This window comes from Ictidomys tridecemlineatus, chromosome 1 (assembly GCF_052094955.1).
Source record: "Ictidomys tridecemlineatus isolate mIctTri1 chromosome 1, mIctTri1.hap1, whole genome shotgun sequence".
NCBI lineage: Eukaryota > Metazoa > Chordata > Mammalia > Rodentia > Sciuridae > Ictidomys > Ictidomys tridecemlineatus.
In genome coordinates, this window is record NC_135477.1 from 72,800,948 (window position 1) to 72,821,175 (window position 20,228).

The window sequence follows — 20,228 nt, forward strand, 5'->3', positions numbered from 1 at the left end:
ATCAGTGCTGAGAAAATTAAAACAACAACTCTCTAAAATAAATGTTCTTTGTCTTTCCCAATATCCAGAGCTTATCAGGTTCAGACAATTTTACAGGCAAAGTTCTACAAAATAATTCAGGGTTAGTAACATGAATAGATAAGACAATTTTGAATAACATATTTAACAATATGTTGTGAAAACTTACAGTTAACCCTTAAAACTGAGAAAAAATAAAATCCTCCATTTTTCTCAGGTATTTTGTCATAATGCCAAAAAGATAATGAACTCAGCGAGTTCATTATGCATAAGTTATTGGCTTGATTGTGAACATTTCACAATGCATGCATATGTCAACATCATGTTGTACACTATAAATATATGCAATGTTTGTCAATTAAAAGTAATAATAAAAAAGGACTTATAGTAAATAAGCCAGTGTAATATTGAGGTAGGGAGAGACAAATAAACAGATCAGATTATCATTTTTCACTCACACACACACGTGCACAAACACATATTATATACATATATATGTATGATACATGATGGGCACGATATTATTTTAATGAGAAAATATTCAATAAGTGGTATATTCAGACAACCAATTATCTATGTAGGGAAAAAATTAGGTCCCTATACGACATAAGGTCAGAATAAAGTAGGTTATGTTGAAGTGGCAACTCTTCAAAAAAAAATAGTAAAAGTGGTTTAAAATATTTCTCATTCATTGTTACAAATTCACTACATGTCAGTAAGGGAACCATAGTCATAGCTCACTATAGTCACTCAGAGATCCAGATTGATGGAGCAATAATGTGTAGAAATGATTCTCTATTCATAGCTGATTGGCCAAAACTAATACTTATAGTCCCATCTACTCAAAAAGGGCCAGGAAAACCATCCTATTCTATGCACAGAAGATAAATCTCTAGCAGGGAGCAGTAATGGCAAGATTAGATGGCAAATCCATGTAATCCACTGCAACAAATAATCCTTTACATTTCTTGACACATTTTTATTTCCCAACTCCACTGCATTATTTCCACATCATCTGGAAGTGATAGACTCTCTTTTACAGACCGCTGTCCTAAGAAACGATAATCTCCAAAGAATTTCCCTTCTATGGAAAGTCAAAGAGCTAAGCTAAGTCTTTTTCCAAGTGTATAGTGCATACATTCTTGGGTACACATTTTCAGACTAACTATTTTTCCTTTGATAAAGACCACAGGCACTCTGCTAAACACTTAGCATTTATTAACTCATGTAAACTTGAGAACATCCTTTGAGATTAGTACCATTATTATTCTCATTTTAAATTGGAATAACTAAGATATAGAGAAGTTAAGTAATTCGGCTAGTAATGTGAAACCAGGCACTTCTGTTCCTTCAAGGCCCAGCTAAAATCCCCTTGTAAGAACCAACCCTACTTTGCTACAGTTTAATTATTGCTAATCCAGTGCTCTCTTGCAACCTTTTCTCCACAAATTCCTTCCATCCTCCTTCCTGTCTTTCTCTAGGCTCTAGTTCTGAATTCACCAGAGACTGTCCAAAAGGAAAAGATCTGTTTTCCCTGCAGGATTAATCTGACTAGTGTCACCTTTGTCCTCTCTATTTTATCTCTACAATCTGAAGAATCTTACCACATTGTCCCCAAATGACTTTCAGAGAGAAAGTATAAAGCTCACCCAGGAAAGGATTAGAATTTATTTATCACAAAGGCTACCTTCTTGAAGCTTCCTGAAGAACAAAATAACTGTCAGTACCTCTGGGTTAAAAGATGCTATGAGAAATTCTGGACAAGAGCAGGAAAGAAAGGGATAAGGGGGCTGAGAATGGGAAATGGGCATAGGAGGAGGGATTTAAGATCTACCTCTACTTCACTAGTGGCAGGTGCTATACACTGAATTCTGCTGCCTGCCAATAATACACTGAAGCCCTGGCCCTTACTGTGATGATGCTACTTGGAGATAATGCCTTTGGGAATTAATCAGGATTATACAGGGTAATGATGATGGTTACCTCCTGATGGCTTAGTGTCCTTACAAGAGATACCAAAGAACTTGTTTATTCTCTGTATGCATGTGTCTGTGTGTGTGTGTGTGTGTGTGTGTGTGTGTGTGTGATGTGTGCATGCATACGTGCACATCACATGAAGTCACAGTAATAATGCATGAGAAGTCTGCAAGATAGGAAGAGGCTGTTATGATTTGAATATGGTCTGTCCCCTGTGAAACAAAAATTTAATTCCTATCTAAGAGATTAAGAGGGCAGAAATTCAAACTGACTGGTGTATAGAGGTGGGACCTCTGGGATGATTAGGATTAGATAAAATCATCATGATTGAATACTAGTGGTTTTATAAGAAGAGGAAAGAGACCAGACACAAACTTAGATGCTCCCTGCCTCTTGCTATGTGCCTCTCAATCTTTGGCCAGACCTGTGAGCCAAAATAAGCCATCTTTTCTTTATAACTTAACCAACCTGTGGTGCTGTTATTAGCAACAGAAAATAGATTAAGATAACGGCCCTCAATAGAACCCAAGCATGCTGATACCTAGACATAGAAAATAAACTTCTGCTGTTTTAAGTCACCCAATCTATAGTGTTTTGTTATGTCAGCCCCAGGAGACTAAGACAGTAGATATTTTACATATTACCTTAATTTTCCAATCACTGCATTTGTTTTATAATGTTTAAAATAGGATTCAATTGTCTAATAGCTATAAAGCCACTGCTTTTACCCCAGCAATATCTCCTACAGAAGACAAAACATCTATATTATTTGTTCTGATTCTGACAATAATTAAATTCTTCTCTTAAATGAATTCCTAAACATCTCTAAACCCAAGTACACTCTTCCAACACTAAAAGACTGAAACAGGATGCCCTCTAAAGTGCTTTGCCACACTTAAAATGTGTGAATAAGGTTAAAAAAAATTAAGGATATTTGGAATACAGAAGGGTTTTTATATTCCTGCATTGAAAAAGATATCACTGTGTGTATGCATATATATATATATATATATATACGTATATACGCATATATATTTGCTTATATATATATATATGCATACACACACACACACACACACACACACACATGAATGAAGCCAAACAAAGTCTAAATAAACTATTCTGACTCTGGATCTCGCCAAATCATTTGGTAGAACAAAATCTGCACGCGCCACTACTAGATGCACAGATATGGTTACTAGACTCAATCACTACTACAAAGAACTCCCTCAGAGCTAGAGTAGTAGCAAATACTCAGAAGTTCAGAAACCAGGATCCTTGATTCCACAAAAATGAAAATTTTCTTTCTTTCTGATCCTTCTATAACTCTGAATTTCAACTGGTCAAAGGGAGACCCTAATTATGATCTTTGTATTATAAGCAAGATCCAACTAGCTCCACTGACAAAGATCCACTTAGTGTTATATGGAACAATTTAATTCCCAATCAAATCTAGATTTTAACAACTATAAATTTTGTTATAACTTATTTCAGAATATGCAAAGTACAAATAAGAAAACTAATTTTAACACAAAATAATTTGTGGCACTTTTCATAGATAAATCACAAAAAAGAGATATACCTTATCCAATATCCCTGCTATACTAAAGGAACTTCAAACTATATGTAATCGAAAGCTTAAAGCTTTTCTCAGAAAATCTCCATATTAGAGGGTAGAAGGATTTAACAAAGCAGTATAAAATCGTGAGTAAGCTGGGCAATGGCGCATGCCTGTAATCCCAGTAGCTCAGAAGGCTGAGGCAGGAGGATCACAAGTTCCAAGCCAGCCTCAGCAAAAGTAAGGTACTAAGCAACTTAGTGAGACCCTGTTTCTAAGTAAAAATACAAAATAGGTCTGGGGATGTGGTTCAGTGACCAAATGCCCCTGAGTTCAATCCCCAGTAGCACCCCCACCCCTGCAAAAAAGGTAAGTAATAAGCAAGTCACTAAAAGGAAACACAATTATTATTTCCCATTAAAATTAAATAATATGGTTATGACAAAATTTGCATGTCATTTTAACCTGCTAAAAATTATTTTCAAATATGATTTTGCACCATTAACACAATGCTAGAGATCTGTTTCAAAGGAATTTGGTGGAAAGGAACAAGATGGAAAGAAAACAGGAATGGAAAGGAGATATGTTCATGAATTGGAAATTGAAGAAAAGTGAGGAGCACACTGGGATTCATTATCAATTCTAACATATGCTTAAAATTTTCTCCATTAAAAAAACTTTAAAACTATTTATACTTTTCTGATAAGCAAATTTAATCCTTATATCCTAAAAATATAGAAAGACTAGTACCTTCCAATCTTTGAATTTTTGCTTTCACAGAAATAACAGCTTCAAAGGGTGAAACTCTCAGCTCAAAACAAGTTCCAGTCAATGTTTCAATGAAGAGTTCCATGGTATCACAGAAAGAAAGTTTATAGTAATATGGTCCCACGTTATCTTCATTGAAGAATGGAGGCTCTTTTCTGTTGTCCATCACTTTGACTTTTCTAATTCCTCTGGAATAAGTCGTAGCCAACTGTATTGCAGTTCTAGCCAAATCAACTTTGAACATTGGTAATATGTACTGTTGTTCATGTTTTGAGTTTTGTACCTAAAAAGAAAGAATAATTTTTTAAACAAGTTTCATTCTTCCCTAAAAATTTTCTTAATAATTTTATGACTAATCCTGAATTTTTCACACTTGCCTCTGAAACCACTCTTCAAAATAAACTATAACATTATTAAGAATAGGCACATGTAGATATAGATTTTTTTGTCTGTGTGTGTGTATATGTCTGTGCACATTTATATGTCTGTCTCACTATGGATTGAACCCTGGGGCACTGATAATATCCTTACTTCTTTTTTATTTTTTTATTTTGAGGCAGAACCTCACTAACTTGCCTAGGCTGGACTTAAAAACTTGTGATCCTCCTGACTTAGTCTCCAGAGTTGCTAGGATTATAGTCTTATGCCACCATGTCAGGCAGAATAGGTATGCTTTTGATACTCTAATGTACTAAAGCTTGAAACAATTCCTAACATATTGTATATGGCAAACAATCATTTTAATATTAATATTTAAACTCAAAGTGTCAACATAACTTTATAAGACTTTGAAAAATATATGCATATCATTTTCCAAAAAATATGTAAATTATGTCATCAAAATCTATCAAGAATAATTTTGCAGCCATTGCATATTTGAATCAAACCAGATAAAAGGAACCACAAGAATTTTAATAGGTTGTTTAAAAACAGGACCCACTAAATAACCAATGAGCATTTGGATTTCCAGGGACTAGCTATTATTATAATATTAAAAGGTGGTTAGTATTGGTAAGAGATATTAGATAATCTTTTTTAACATTTATTTTTTAGTTGTAGGTGGACACAATACTTTTATTTCACTTATTTACTTTTATGCAGTCCTGGGAATCGAACCCAGTGCCTCACGCATGCTAGGTGAGCATTCTTCCTCTGAGCCACAACCCCAGTTCCCCTAGATAATCTTTACTTAAAACATACAAAGGCTAATAAGTAGAAGAGATAAAGACACCAAGCAGAAGTAATAAGAGAAATCACAAGTATGGGCCAGGCACAATGGCACAGGCCTGTAATACAGCAATTTGGACGTTGAAGGAGGATCTGAAATTTGAGGTCAGTCTCAGCAACTTAATAAGAACCTTAGCAACTTAGGACTGAGGATGTATCTCATTGCACCTGGATTTAATAACGCCCTCCAAAAAATTACAAGTGTGGAATTAGGAACATAGGAATAATCAAGTTGATAAAATGATGTTAATCAATAAACTCTTGGGAAAAGGGGAGGCCCTCAAACTTAAACTGTAAGAATAATACACATCCTTCCTGGATGGGTAGGGAAAACTTTTTTGTAAAATGGCTTTATTGATATATAATTTATAGATTATAAAATGTTTCAATTAAAATGTAAAATTCATTGATTTTTTAGCATATTCAGAGTTATGCAACGGTCATCACAACCACTTTTGTGTATGTGTTGGGGGTAGGGATTAGGGATTGAAACCAGAGCCTTGCACATGTCTACCACTGAGCTACACCCCCAATTCCTCACAATCACTTTTAGAGCATTTTCATCACCCTGAAAAGGAACCTCATAACCTATAGCCGTATCTCCTAAATTTCCCCATTTTGCCTCTCAATCACTAATCTACTTTTTTCTCCCCATAATTAGCCCATTCTGGATAGTTTACATAAGCAGAATTATACAATATAAAGTCTTTTGTGACATGTTTACTTGGCATGTTTTCAAAGTCCATTTATGTTCTAGGGTACACAATACTCCCTTATGTGGATACACATCATATTGTTAAAGTCATTAGTTGATGGACAGTTGGGTTGTTTCCAATCTTTGCCTATTATTAATTACAAATTTTTGTGTAGACATATATTTTCCTTTCTCGTGTATGTGTGTGTGTGTGTGTGTGTGTGCGCGCGCGCGCGTATCTAGGAGTAAGTTTGCTGAGTTTTGTAGTAACTCTATGTTTTGCAATTTATAGAACTGTTTTCCAAAGTGGTCTGAACCATTTTACAGTCCCACCAACAATGAATGAGGGTGCCAAATTCTCCACATTCTTGTCAATACTTCTGGTCTTTTTGATTAAAGCAATCTTGTGGATGTGCAGAAGTATGTTGTGGTTGTGATGTGCATTTCTCTAATGACTAATAATTTTAAACTTTTTCATGTGATTATTGTCCATTGGTATATCTTCTACAGAGAAATGTCTATTTGGATCCTTTGACCATTCTTTAATTTTTTTTATCATTGAGATGTAAGTTTAAATAACCTATATATAAGCCCCTTACCCTATATAAGATTAGTAAATATTTTCTCTCATTTTGCGAGTTGTCTTTTACATTCTTGATGTTATCATCACAAATTCAGAAGTTGTCAATTTTGATCAAGTCCAATTTGGCTATTTTTTTCTTTTGTTGTCATATTTTTAAAACTTTAGCCTTGCCCAAGGTAACAGATTCACTCATATATCCTTTCCTAAAAAATGTATACCTTTTAATTTACAGTTAGTGGTCACTCTGAATTTATTTTTGTATATGGTGTGAGGCAGGAGTCCAACTTTATCCTTTTGCATGTGTTTAACCAGTTGTTTCAATATCATTAATTGGAATGGCTGTCCTATTTCCACTGTCATTAATCCCTTGTAGAAAAATCAACTGAGGAATGTGTTTAATTTCAGACTTTTAATTCTATTTCATTGGTCAATACATCTATACTTTTTTCAGTAATACAGTATAGCTTTAAGCTCTGAAATCAGGAAGTGTGAGTCCTCCAACCTGTTCTTCTTTTTGCAGACTACTTATTCTAAAATCCCTGAATTTCCATATGAATTTTAGGATGAATACACCTATTTTACAAAAACATAAGGTGAGATTTTGATAGGAATAACACTGAGTCTGTATATCAATATTCTTGGAGAGTACTGCCATATTAACAACACCATCTTCCAATCCAGGAACATGCAATATCTTTCATTTTATGTTTTCTTTAATTTGTTTTAAGTATTTTGTTTTTTAGAGTATAACCTGTATATTCTTTTTAGTTTATGTATAAGTATTATTATTATACTATTATAAATGGAATTATTTTTAGGATGTTCATTGCTAATGTACAGTAATAAAATTCTTTTTAATATGCTAATCTTATACACTGTAACTGTGCTTAATTGTTTTAGTTCTAATATTTTTGTAGTGGATTCGTTCATGTTTTCTATATATAAGCTGTACACACAAGATCATGTTATATGTAAATATAGTGTTACTTCTTCTTTTCCAATCTAGATGCCCTTTATTTCCTTTTCTTAGTTATAGTAAGTCCTTTGAACCTACAGTGTAAGGTTGACTAGAAATGGTTTGACTAGACATCTTTGTATTCCTGAGTGTAGAAGGAAAGCATTAAGTTTTGCCACTAGATATGATGTTTGTTGTGATGTTTTCATAGATAATCTTTCTCAGATTAAAGAGTTTCCCTTCTATTCCTGCTTGTTTAGTATTTGGGGGTTTTGTTTCAAATCATGAAGGGGTCAAATGTTTTTTTCCCTATATCCTTTTAATCATGGTTTTAATAATGAGTTATTACTTTATACTAATAATCTGATATATTTCATTGACTTTTGTAGGTTGAATCAACCTTGAATTCCCAGACTTAATTGTATTTGTACACATAATCCTTCATACATGTTGCTGGATTTGGTTTGGTAGAACTTACTATGGATTTCTGTGTCTATAATCATGAGATAATAATTTGTAGTTTTGTATTTTTCTGATTTTATAATCAAGGTAATATTTGCTTCATAGAATCAGTTGGGAAACGTTCCCAAGTAAACTTCTAGATGTATTTCAGAATGGGTAAAACTATAGAGTAGAAGGATATCAGTAAGCTAGCCAAGGTAAACATTATATAGAACTGTAAAAATAAAAAAAAATGTGTCATATATACATTAATTTTTTCTACCAAGGGATATTATCTATCACCAAAGTCATTATAATTTTAATAGAAATATATTTAAAATTATCTAAAGATTGTGGTTTGGATAATAATAATCTTCACTCAAAAAGCATGATAAGCTGGGGGCTGGGGTTGTGGCTCAGCAGTAGAGCGCTCACCTAGAGTGTGGGAAGCCCTGGGTTCAATCCTCAGCACCATATAAAAATAAATAAATAAAATAAAGGTATTGTGTCCAACTACAACTAAAAAATAAATATTAAAAAAATTAAGAAAAAAACCATCACAAGCATCTGAATTCTGGACACTACAGATACCTGAAATCCAATATATCCCAAACTATCTATCTTTCCTACAAACCTTCTGTCTGTTCTTCAGTCCTCACCTTGTTAAACAGTACCACCAGTCAATCAGTCACTCAAACTGGAAATTTAGAAATTATTTTGTATTTTTCCCCCAACCCCGTGATATCTGGAAGTGACCAATCTTGACAGTATGACTTCTTTTTTTTAATTTGTTACATATGACAGTACAGTGATCTTGACATATCATACATTTGAATCAGATGGGATATAATTTCTCATTTTTCTGAGGATACAGATTGCAGAAACACATTGGTCATGCAGTCACATATATACACACAGTAATAATAATGTCTGTTTCATACTACTATCCTTCCTATCTCCTCAACCCTTCCCCCCTCCCCTCCCTCCATTTCTCTCTACTTAATCTAGGATAACGCTATTTTTTTTCTCACATCTTCATATACATGTATTTTATATAACAGTGAAGGTCTCTTTCCACCATCCATGCAATTCCATTTCTCCCTCCATTTCCCTCCCACCCCTCTTCCCTATGTAGAGGTAATCTTCTTCCCAAGCTCTTCCTCTGTTCCCCATTTTGAGTCACCCCCCTTATATCAGAGAAAACATTCAGCATTTGTTTTTTGGGGATTGGCTAACTTCACTTAGCATAATCTTCTCTAATGCCATCCAATTTCCCTGCAAATGCCATTATCTTATTATTTTTAGTGCTGAGTAATATTCCATTGTATATATATGCCAATTTTTTTTTATCCATTTATCCATTGAAGGGCATCTAGGTTGGCTCCACAGTCTAGCTATTGTGAATTGAGCTGCTATAAACCTTGATGTGGCTGTGTCTCTGTAGTATGCTGTTTTTAGGTCCTCTGGGTATAGTCCGAGAAGGGGAATAGCTGGGTCAAATGGTGGTTCCATTCCCAGCTTTCCAAGGAATTTCCATACTGCTTTCCAAATTGGCTGCACCAATTTGCAGTCCCACCAGCAGCGTATGAGTGTACCTTTTTCCACTGCATCCTCTTCCGCACTTGTTGTTTGTCTTCATCATGGCTGCCATTCTTACTGGATTGATATGGTATCCTAGAGTAGTTTTAATTTGCATTTCTCTGATTGCTAGAGATGATGAGCATTTTTTTTATATTTGTTAATTGATTGTACATCCTCTTCTGAGAAGTGCCTGTTCAGGTCCTTGGCCCATTTGTTGATTGGGTTATTTTGTCTTTTTTGGCATACAGCTTTTTGAGTTCTTTGTATACCCTAGAGATTAGAGCTCTATCTGATGTGTGAAGGGTAAAAATTTGTTCCCAGAATGTAGGCTTCCTATTCACCTCACATATTATTTCTCTTGCTGAGAAAAAACTTTTTAGTTTCAATTCATCCCATTTATTGATTCTGGTTTTAATTCTTGTGCTATAGGTGTCTTATTAAGGAAACTGGAGCCTAACCCCACATGATGGAGATTAGGGCCTACTTTTTCTTCTATTAGACGCAGAGTCTCTGGTTTAATTCCTAGATCCTTGATCCATTTTGAGTTAACTTTTGTGCATGGTGAGAGATAGAGGTTTAATTTCATTTTGTTGCCTATGGATTTCTGATTTTCCCAGCACCATTTGTTGAAGATGCTATCCTTTCTCCAGTGCATGCTTTGAGCACCTTTGTCTAATATAAGGTAGTTGTAGTTTTGTGGGTTAGTCTCTGTGTCCTCTATCCTGTACCATTGGTCCACCAGCCTGTTTTGGTGCCACTACCAAATTTTGTTGTTATTGCTCCGTAGTATAGTTTAAGGTCTGGTATAGCGATACCACCTGTTTCACTCTTCCTGCTTAGAATTGCTTTAGCTTTTCTGGGTCTCTTATTTTTCCAGATGAATTTCATAATTGCTTTTTCTATTTCTGAGGGGAATGCCATTGGGATTTTGATTGGAATTGCATTGAATCTGTATAGTGCTCTTGGTAATATGACTTCTTAATATTTCTGTATACTGTTACCCTCTTCATTCACATTGATTAGGACTTAATTTCAAGAGTTTATTAGCTCTCAACTGAGCCTTTTTCAAAACCTAGCTATTACCCTTGATTCATGTGTTTCATTCTTCAAATACATCAATTATTGTTTTAAAAAAACTTTTGGAAATAAAGTTTATGAAAATCGGATTAGGGTGTCATTTTATCACACTATTCAGTAATTACTATATACTCTCTATTATCTGTATTTAAGCAGGGGAAGAGGTCAAAGTTCTACAATGTTTATTCTTGACTTTAGAATGCACTGAAGAAAAATCTCACCAATGAGGGAAATGAACCTAAGTTAAAGACACAAATTTTTCTCCTTTTAAATACTTTATTTTTGGGGGGAAGATTTAGGTTCACAGTAAAATTGAACAAAAAGTACATAAGAGCTCAACCACCCTCCTCCTCTCTTAGCTACATCCTGTGCCAGCACAGTACATTTATTATAACTGATGAACCTACATATCATTATCACCCAAAATCCATGTTTACATTAGGGTTCACTGTTGATGATTTATAAACTGTAGGTTTGGACAAATGTATATAGACATATATACAGTAGTTACACTGCCCCCCAAAATCCTATGTTCTATCTATTGATCCCTCCCCTTTCCCCTAACTCCTAATCTCTTAAATGTATTCACTGCTTATCTTTTCCAGAATATCATATAGTTGAAATCATTCAATATTCAGCCTTTTCAGATTGACTTCTTTCACTTAGTAAAATGCATTTAAGGTTCTTCCACAACATTTCATGACTTAATGGCTTATTTATTTTTAATATTAAATGATATTCTATTGTCTGGATTTATTTATCCATTCACTGACTGATAGGTATCTTAGATATTTCCAAATTTTGGCAATTATAAACAAAAGCTACTATAGGCATTGTATTCATGTTTTCATAAGGATGTAAGTTTTCAACTCATTTGGGCAAATCCCAAGAAGTTCAACTGCTGGATTGTATGATAAGAGTATGCTTAGTTTTTTTTAAGAAGACACTAAATAGTATTCCAAAGTGTCTATACCATTTTGGCATTCCGAACAGAAATGAATGGGAAATCCTGTTGCTTCACATCCTCACCAGCATTTTGTATTACACTGTCAGTGTTCTGGATTTTGGTCATCCTAAGCAGTCATGTAGGGGTGTCTTGTTTTAATTTGTTTCCCTAATAAAATATGGTGAGGAGTACAGTTATCTTTTGAAACCATGGAACTAATCTTGTTAGTTCTTAGCTCAAGGTTTCACGATAGCATCCACTCTATAGAATAACATTCAGGCTGGATATGGTGGCATGCATCTGTATCCCCCACTACTCAGAAGACTGAGGCAGGAGGATCTTAAGTTCAAGGCCAATCTTGCCACTGTTACCAGACCCTGTCTCAAAATAAAAAAAAATAATAAAAATGGCTGGAGATGTAGCTCCATGGTAAAGTCCTCCTCAATTTAATCCCTAGTACCCAGGGAGGGTTAGATAGGCATCGGAAAACATTCAGACTTTCTAGAAAGGCTCTTAAGATCTCACCTTCTAACCCTTTTTTATTTATCTGTATATTTCACCCAAAACCCTTTGATAATTTATCCTCTAATCATTTCTACCTCCATCTTTGGAACATACCAGCTTCTATCTTTGCTCCTGTTCTGCTCTGTTCACTGTCTACATACACACAACTACCTGATAAGGACCTAATCAGCTCCAGGGGCTGTGGATATATCTCAAGGACCATACATCTCAAGGAGGCACTGGGTTTAATTCATAATGCCACCCAAAATAAATGAATAAACTTAGCTCTAACATAACCTATCCCACAAAACCTTTTTTAAATTTTTTTTTAGTTGTTGATGGACCTTTATTTATTTATTAATTTATATGTGGTGTTGAGAATCGAACCCAGTACCTCACCCATGCTAGGCAAGCGCTCTACCACTAAGCCACAACCCTCAGCCCCCACAAAATCTTTTATATCTAGTCTTGTTTTCCTTTTATTTATTTAGTTATTTATTTGAACTGGGGATTGAACTCTTGAGGTGCCACATCCCCAACCCTTTTCTTTGTTTTTTTGACATAGGGTCTCACTAAACTGCTCAGAGCCTTCATTTTTGCTGAGGCTGTCCTCAAACTATCGATCCTCCTGCCTCAGGCTCCTGAGTCACTGGGATTATACAGGCAAGTGCCACCACGCCCAGTTCTATTCTCCTTTGCCCCACTACCTGTATCATGTATTACACATAACAATTTTATTGTTTACATGGCTTTCTTGCCCTTCTAAACTATAAGCTATTTAAGGGAGGAAAGACATTTGATTTACTTTTCCATCGTCTAGCAGTGTTTTTCACATATTGGTACTCACTGAAAGTTTGTTGAATTAAAGAATAAGAAAAAACTTCCTCAATTGATGCTTAAAAAAAAACTGTGATATAATAAGGCATTATTTTGTCCTAAAGAGAGGAAGATTGATTATGCTCCAAAAGTTTGTTAGAAGGGACAATGGTTTCCCATGGAAATGATGACCAAATCCAACAAAATATACCCAACTCATGACAGACATGCACATATATGTATTTTGTTATAGTGTGAGCTTTCATAATACTAAAAGGAAATTAATTTAGTTTACTAAGGAACCTGCATTGCATTGTACAAATTGCTAATGCTCCTAAAGAAATGGCATCACAGGAAGAAAAGGTGTTGCTGCCATACATACATACGTACATACATATATATATATATATATATATATATATATATATATGTGTGTGTGTGTGTGTGTATTCATATATATACATATAAATATACACATATGTATATAAATACACACACACACACACACACACACACACACTAGTTAACAACAACAAAAAAAAACATAAATAGAAGAAGACCAGTAGAGTAGAGGAAGGAAACAGGAGAAAGGGAGAGTAAGAGAAAAGTACTAGGGACTAGGACTGAAGTGAAGGAAATTATATTCCATGTGTATATGACTATGTCAAAACAAACTCCAATATCACGTATAACTATGATGCATCAATTAAAAAAAAGAAAAAGGTAGTGAAAATGTCTACAGGAAAAATGACTTTATATGGCGCTCTAGAACCTTAATCCATTTTCTTTCCCTTTAAATGAGATTTTGGTTCTTAAAAACATATTTATCAGCAGGGTGTGGTGGCACACAACTGTAATCCGTTGGCTTGGGAGGCTGAGGCAGGAGAATCACAATTTCAAAGCCAGCCTCAGCAACCCAGTGAGGCCCTAAGCAATCTAGCAAAATCCTATCTCAAAATAAAATACAAAAAGGGCTGGGGATGTGTCTCAGTGATTAAGTGCCCCTGGGTTCAATTCTGAGTACCAAAACAAACAAAAACATACTTAGAGTGTACTACAGAATGATCAGTGTCTGTTAACTCAAGATCAACAACACTCGGCCTACAAAGTAGCAGCTCTGGCAACAAAAGTCAGGTATGCTGAAAGGAACATTACAGAAAGACAGGGATGGGTGAGCAGTGCCTATCCAGGGAATTTAGATACACAGGATATATAAGGAGCATTTCTTTCAGCACAGTGCTTTTGCACAGCAGTACCCTGAAAATAATAATCTGGAAGTCCTTCATCCAGAAGGAAAATGCATAGTAACTGTAGATGAGAAGAAAAATAGCAATAAAGTACTGGAACTTTCATGGTAAGTTTAGACCCAGTCAATGGAATTATTTGTAATATACAAAAAGAACTAAGGATAGTAACCTCAACTATCCTTGGAACATACCAGCTTCTATCTTTGCTCCTCTAGACTGAAAATGCTTCCTCTAGAAAATAGTCATACTAAAGTTCAAAACAGTGAAAATTGGATAGAGAGAAATGATGGGAGAGGAGGGGAGGAGTAGGGGGGATAGGAAGGGCAGCAGAAGAGAATAGACATTATGATTGATGTATGTATATAGGTGACTCTATGACCAGTGTGATTCTGCAGTCTGTACAATTAGAAAAATGAGAAATTATACCCCAATGATACAAATGTATGAATTGCCAAGATCATTGTAATGTCATGTGTAGATAATAAAAAAATTTAAAAACTTAAAAAAATAAAGAAAAAGAAAAAGAAACACAGTGAAAATATGTAACCTGGTTAAACCAGATTGGACTAGAAGAGCAAATGAAAAGATTAGTGGGCCAAAGACCTAGCCAGTACTAAAATCTGAGTCCACAGAGGACTTCTCCATACAGTCATGTGTGGCCAAGCATATTGGGGGCCACATTATGTTGGAAAAGGAGGGATGCAATGAAGACTGAAAGGTGGTAAATGATGCAAGAAGAGCTTTAAAAATAGAAAAGAAAGGAGGCAAGTAGAGAAAGAGGTGTTTCCAGAATTTTTACAAATAATTAGAAAAACATACCTAGCTATTAAGAGCAATGACATCGACGCCATTTCTAAATAAAGTCTCCAAAACATGTCATCTTTCCTGAAAAAGTTCTGAAAACAACATCCAAACATGAAAAGGAAGTTAAAGATACACAGGCAATAATGGCACTGGCTTATCACCTAAAAGCAGTTACTTTTTAAACTTTCCTCCCAACTTAAAGGTATCCATGATGTGATGTGGACATTAATTACAGACCCAGATCTGTATTTATTGATATGAAAAAACATCCGTAACGTTTTAAATGCAAGCTACAAAATTATATCAACCTTATCATACATCTGTAACTTAAATACCAGCCTGGAGTCGACTGGCCAATGGGCCTGGGAAATAACTTAGTGTTTGCGCCTATGCAAGCTTTCAATAAACATACGCGTTACACGCTCACAAATCACCTGCGCAGCCCTTGCTCCTCGGTGCTACCCAGATGCCCCGGCCTCAATCTGGAGGGCGGTGGCCGCGCTCCCCGTGGGAACAACGACTGGGAGAACAGCACCCGCTTGGGGCAGGTCAGCTGAGAGGCCCGCTTCAGCCAGCGGAGGGACCCACCCGCGAGACTGTGTCCTGCGCAAAGGCGGCCCCCCGCGCCGGTCCCGGGGAAGCGGCGGCGGCTGGAGTCGGGCAGCAGAGCTAGGGGGGCGGAAGGGGCGCGGCCCGGCTGCCTGGCGCGCTGCTCCAGCCCCGCGAAGGGCGGCTGCGGCGCGCCCCAGCTCAGCGGCCCGCGGCCCAGGGCGCCCTCCCCATCCAGCACGCTCACTCGCTCGCCCTCACCGGCTGTCTGCTCCGTTCGCTCGCTCGCTCGCAGGCAGGCCGACGAAGACTTTAGGCTCCGCTAGCGTAGCCGCAGCAGTCGCAGACCGGCAAACGCTCCGCGACCACCGCGGCCCCGCCCTTTGTGACACCGTCTGCCAATCGCTCGCCGGCGCTCACGCCGCCCTCCAATCAGCGGGGAAGGGGGTGAGGCCTTGCCGCCCGACTCGGCAGTTGCTCGGACGCTTGGGGTTTGGCGTTCGCCGACGTTTGTCGGTTAGGAGAGACCCGGATGTTGAGCTTTATTACTAACAACAGTAAACACCTGACTAGGGCTCAGGCCAGCAACTGGTCACTAGCCACACCGTCCGCAGCGACAGGCGGGCTTGCAGCCTGCATGGAGCGGGGTCTTGGAGCGCCTTCCCTGGGACCCCCCCCCATGGCCCTCTGGCGATAGGTGGGTCCCGGACATGCACTGTCCAGTGGGTGGCTTTTCCAGAGCCTGGGACACTCCTAGTGCATCCTGGACGTTAAACAAATCTTCCTTTCACCTCACTGCTCCCTAACATTTCTGGCCTCAATTGCCTCATCTGAAAAATGGGGACATTACCGTGTCTGGCTGAAGACAAGGGGGAAAGCAGATCTTTCTGTAGTTCTCGTTCGTTTACAGCTCATCCACCTTGGGAAGGTTGTAGACCAGACTGTAAAGTGGGCAGTGTGAGTTCCAAATCCCAGCCACCCTTTTTTCCTCTTCATTTCCAGCTGCTGAGTGGGGTGTTAATAGTAACGGGCTTCAAGACAACGTGAGCCTTCGAGCCCAACATTAGCCACACTGCTTCATTCTCTGCATAGGATAGGCTGTTCCTAACAAAACTAGCAGCCTCACTCACCTACTTCACTAGGTGGATTCTTCAACTGACAAATAATCTTACTCCCACTCTGGTTCACTCATCCTCAGTTTATGACTCAGGAACCAGCCTAGGATGAATCCAACATCTAATCAGTCTCCATATTGTCTCCTTCTCTAAAACTGAGTCCCTACCCACCAATCTCTACCACCCACCAAACTACCGATAATACACTAGGGTATGTATGGTAAGGCCCTTGACTTCATTTGTTGTCCTCTTCTTACAATTGGTTAGTTCCTTAAGCTCTACACTTGCTTTATGCTGAGTAGGATGAAACTGCAGACAGACATGATGGTAAATTATCTTCATACACAGAACCAAGTACTAGTGCCTGTGATAAGAGACTTAATTTAAGTAACGAATTGTGTTTCTCAACCCTAAGCCCCAATTCACAAAATTGACAGGATAGGCTTTGGAGTCAGGCAGATGAGTTCAGTCTTGGTTTCCAACTGGAAGCTCCATCTGATCAAGTCATTCTGATCCTCATGTGCTATTTTTCAAGTGCCACATAGTACAAGAGTCTTTACATATTGTCTCCTTCATCATAACCCTGAAAAGTTGGTATAAAGCTAAGGAAGGTAACACAATTAAACAGCTCTAAGTGCAAGAGCCAAATGTGAATCTCAGATAAAATTAAAAATCCAATCTTGTGCCACTATTCCACATTTCTCCCAGATTTTAGTCTTTATCCATGAAATTAGGACATTACTGATCCGGCAGTACATGGAGACTAAATAAAATAGCATGAAAAGTGCCTGCTATAGGAATTCTTTTTTTCCTATCTATGATTTCATGAATCCCTAAAATCAGTCCTGATAATGAATGGATTTGGTGACAAATCTTGCTGAGTCACATTCCACACTGGGCTTGACTCAGAGCAGGAAACTGAATATATAACCTAAAGAATAGAAAGGAAATTAATAAAAAGGATAGGAGAAGGCAATTGCTAAGTGGCCTCTTCTGCCATCAAATAATTCTCAGAGCAGGGCACACTGCTGACCTGTGAGAGCCATACAAAATCTTTGGCTGTGGGTATGAGGAACTCCCAATCCAAGGTCTTGCTAGGTTGTGAAAGCTGGCCTTGAACTTGTGATCCTCCTGCCTCAGCATCCCCAAGTAGCTGGGATTATAATCATGCACAACTGTGCCCAGTTTCCCAGTCCAATCTTAAGATGTCCAAGGAAGTTGCTAATGGCTTTAGGATCTGTGAGGCCTGGCTAGCCTACAAGATCATGCCAGATATGGCACGGCACTGGAAAAGATAGCTAGTAGGTGGGAAGGTTAAGCCATTCATGTGGCAAGTGGCTACCATACTGGCCAATAGAGACATCGAACATATCCATCAATGCAGAATTCTGCAAGACACTGCTGCTCGGAAGGCTGACATTTCCATTTAAGTATGTGTCTCTGCTAATATTACCTGGGTTCATCCCGCTGACTCCATAAGAAAATGCAAAGCTCCAAGGATGGAAATGGATGACTAAAAGCAAAGTCAGCAAACTGTTTCTATAAAGGGGCAAATAAACATTTTAAGCTCTGTGGACCATCCAGTCACTGTTGCTAGCATTGTAGGGAGGTTGAATGTAGCCATAGACAATATGTAAACAGATATGGCTGTTTTTCAGTAAAATTTCACAAAACCAGATGATTGGTGTCCATAGTTTGCCAAATGTTTCCTTAAAGGACCTGTACAGGAATTTTTGGAATTCAGTAGAAACCTCTGAAGCTAAGAATCATGAAGTATATCTCATTCTCCTTTCTCTTTCTTCTGCCAAGGCCTTTCCTAAGCTAGGACTTCCTGCCATGTAACAAAGGACTTAGGTCCTCTGTAAAGCATTTGCTACCTCCAGATTCCCTACAGATTATGAAAGCCACAAATATATTTCTCTTCTAACATGCCCTAATCTTATTATGACCCTACTAAGGCTAATTAAATAAAACACACCAACCTCCATGAAACATTTATTTGTTTTACAGTATTAAGCATGGTTAAAATCAGTGCAGAAAATATCAAGTACATTGGGTAAATGGTGAGCTAGCTGTTTCAGTGTTTGCTTTGTGTAATCAGGTTAAAATAATAAGCATTAAGACAGCATCATTTACTGAAGAACACAGCTAAAGGGTGAGATATGGATACCCTGTATGCTTTACTGGCCTCCAAAGGCATTCAGGGGATCATCAAATATGTTAGACCCCTTGTGTTCAGATCTTGGTTCAGATGCCACCTGTGCAGATCGGTTTTTTGGTTTGGTTGTCTTAGCCTGGACACCGGAGGAGAATATATCATCTTTGAAAAAAGAAAGAAAAAGATTTGCTGAACAAGCAAGAAAATGGGTGATTTTAAGACACATTCACACAAAACACCAAAGAACCATTTCTGGTAATAGTAAAGGGTATCAAGAAACAAAGAAGTCAAGCCTCTTATAGTTCTGGTTTAGTTATTAATCAAATATAATCGCAGGTTGTTTTGAGCACAGATATCTTAGCTATAAAAGTGTGTATACATTCGTGAAAAAAAAAAAAGAGTGACTGGATCTCTAACCCAGACTAGAAACTTATCATCTGGGACACTGGACTTATTTCTACATTCCTTTCACTTTGGGTTTTAAAAGGAAACGGTGACTAAGAATATGCAAAAGAATCCAATACAGGGTTCACTTTCTTTCAGAATAAATACATTAATTCAAGGCATCTCAATGGTAAGAGTGAAGTCTTTGTGACTATATCCATGTTTAGTGTTCCACTTACTCTAAAGCTTGTCTTAATTATGCTGCTTGCCCAGTAATGTTACTGTTTAGATTCTGTTATACCAAGATTCCAACATGTGGATGCAAAGACAGGTACACACAAATGATAAAGACCACAGCCATTATTGGTAATAGAGAAAACTTAGAAACAAGTGAGACCACCATTAAAAGGCTAATGGCTAAATATAAAGCAGTATTACACAACCACTAAAATCAAGGAAGGAGATCTCCATGTGCTGACATGGAAAGACACAAAGTGCCTAGGAGGGCTCTGGGGATGTGGTTCAATGGTATGGTATATACCTAGTATATGTGAGGCCCTGGGTGTGATCCCTAGCACTATGCGGGATAAAAAGAGAAAAGAAAATGGTGACTAAAAGAAACAGCAGAACAGGAAAAAAAGAAGTATATGTTTATATGTATACAAATATATATTATCATCACAATGTCTGAAAGGACATAAACCAAACTACTGATCTTGCTTACATCTGAGGCTTTTTTTCATTTTCTAAATTATATGACTATTACCATAGTGTGTATTACATTTTTGGTAAGAAACAAATGAAGTCTCCTGTACTCCACAGGGTG

The 20,228-nt window shown here is 37.2% G+C and overlaps 2 protein-coding genes across 23 annotated transcripts in view; both read right to left on the reverse strand.

Annotated features, from left to right (window-relative positions):
• The window catches only part of Zfand4 (zinc finger AN1-type containing 4), an 89,388-nt gene extending 73,138 nt beyond the window's left edge, over positions 1 to 16,250 (reverse strand). For 3 of the 20 annotated variants that reach the window (XM_021735752.3, XM_021735754.3, XM_013364661.4), the window contains exons 1-2: positions 16,007 to 16,241; positions 4,304 to 4,604 (exon numbers count right to left, since the gene is read on the reverse strand). In XM_021735752.3, the coding sequence (XP_021591427.2) occupies positions 4,304 to 4,565 (262 nt within the window). In that variant the 5' untranslated portion in view covers positions 4,566 to 4,604; positions 16,007 to 16,241. The other 17 variants (XM_078042346.1, XM_078042348.1, XM_021735757.3 and 14 more) reach the window with 13 other exon arrangements.
• Positions 16,251 to 18,842: 2,592 nt separating this feature from the next.
• The window catches only part of LOC101958063 (WASH complex subunit 2), a 56,719-nt gene continuing 55,333 nt past the window's right edge, over positions 18,843 to 20,228 (reverse strand). For all 3 annotated transcript variants that reach the window (XM_021735764.3, XM_013364665.4, XM_013364664.4), the window contains one exon: positions 18,843 to 19,180. In XM_021735764.3, the coding sequence (XP_021591439.2) occupies positions 19,041 to 19,180 (140 nt within the window). In that variant the 3' untranslated portion in view covers positions 18,843 to 19,040. The remainder of the gene's footprint in view (positions 19,181 to 20,228) is intronic.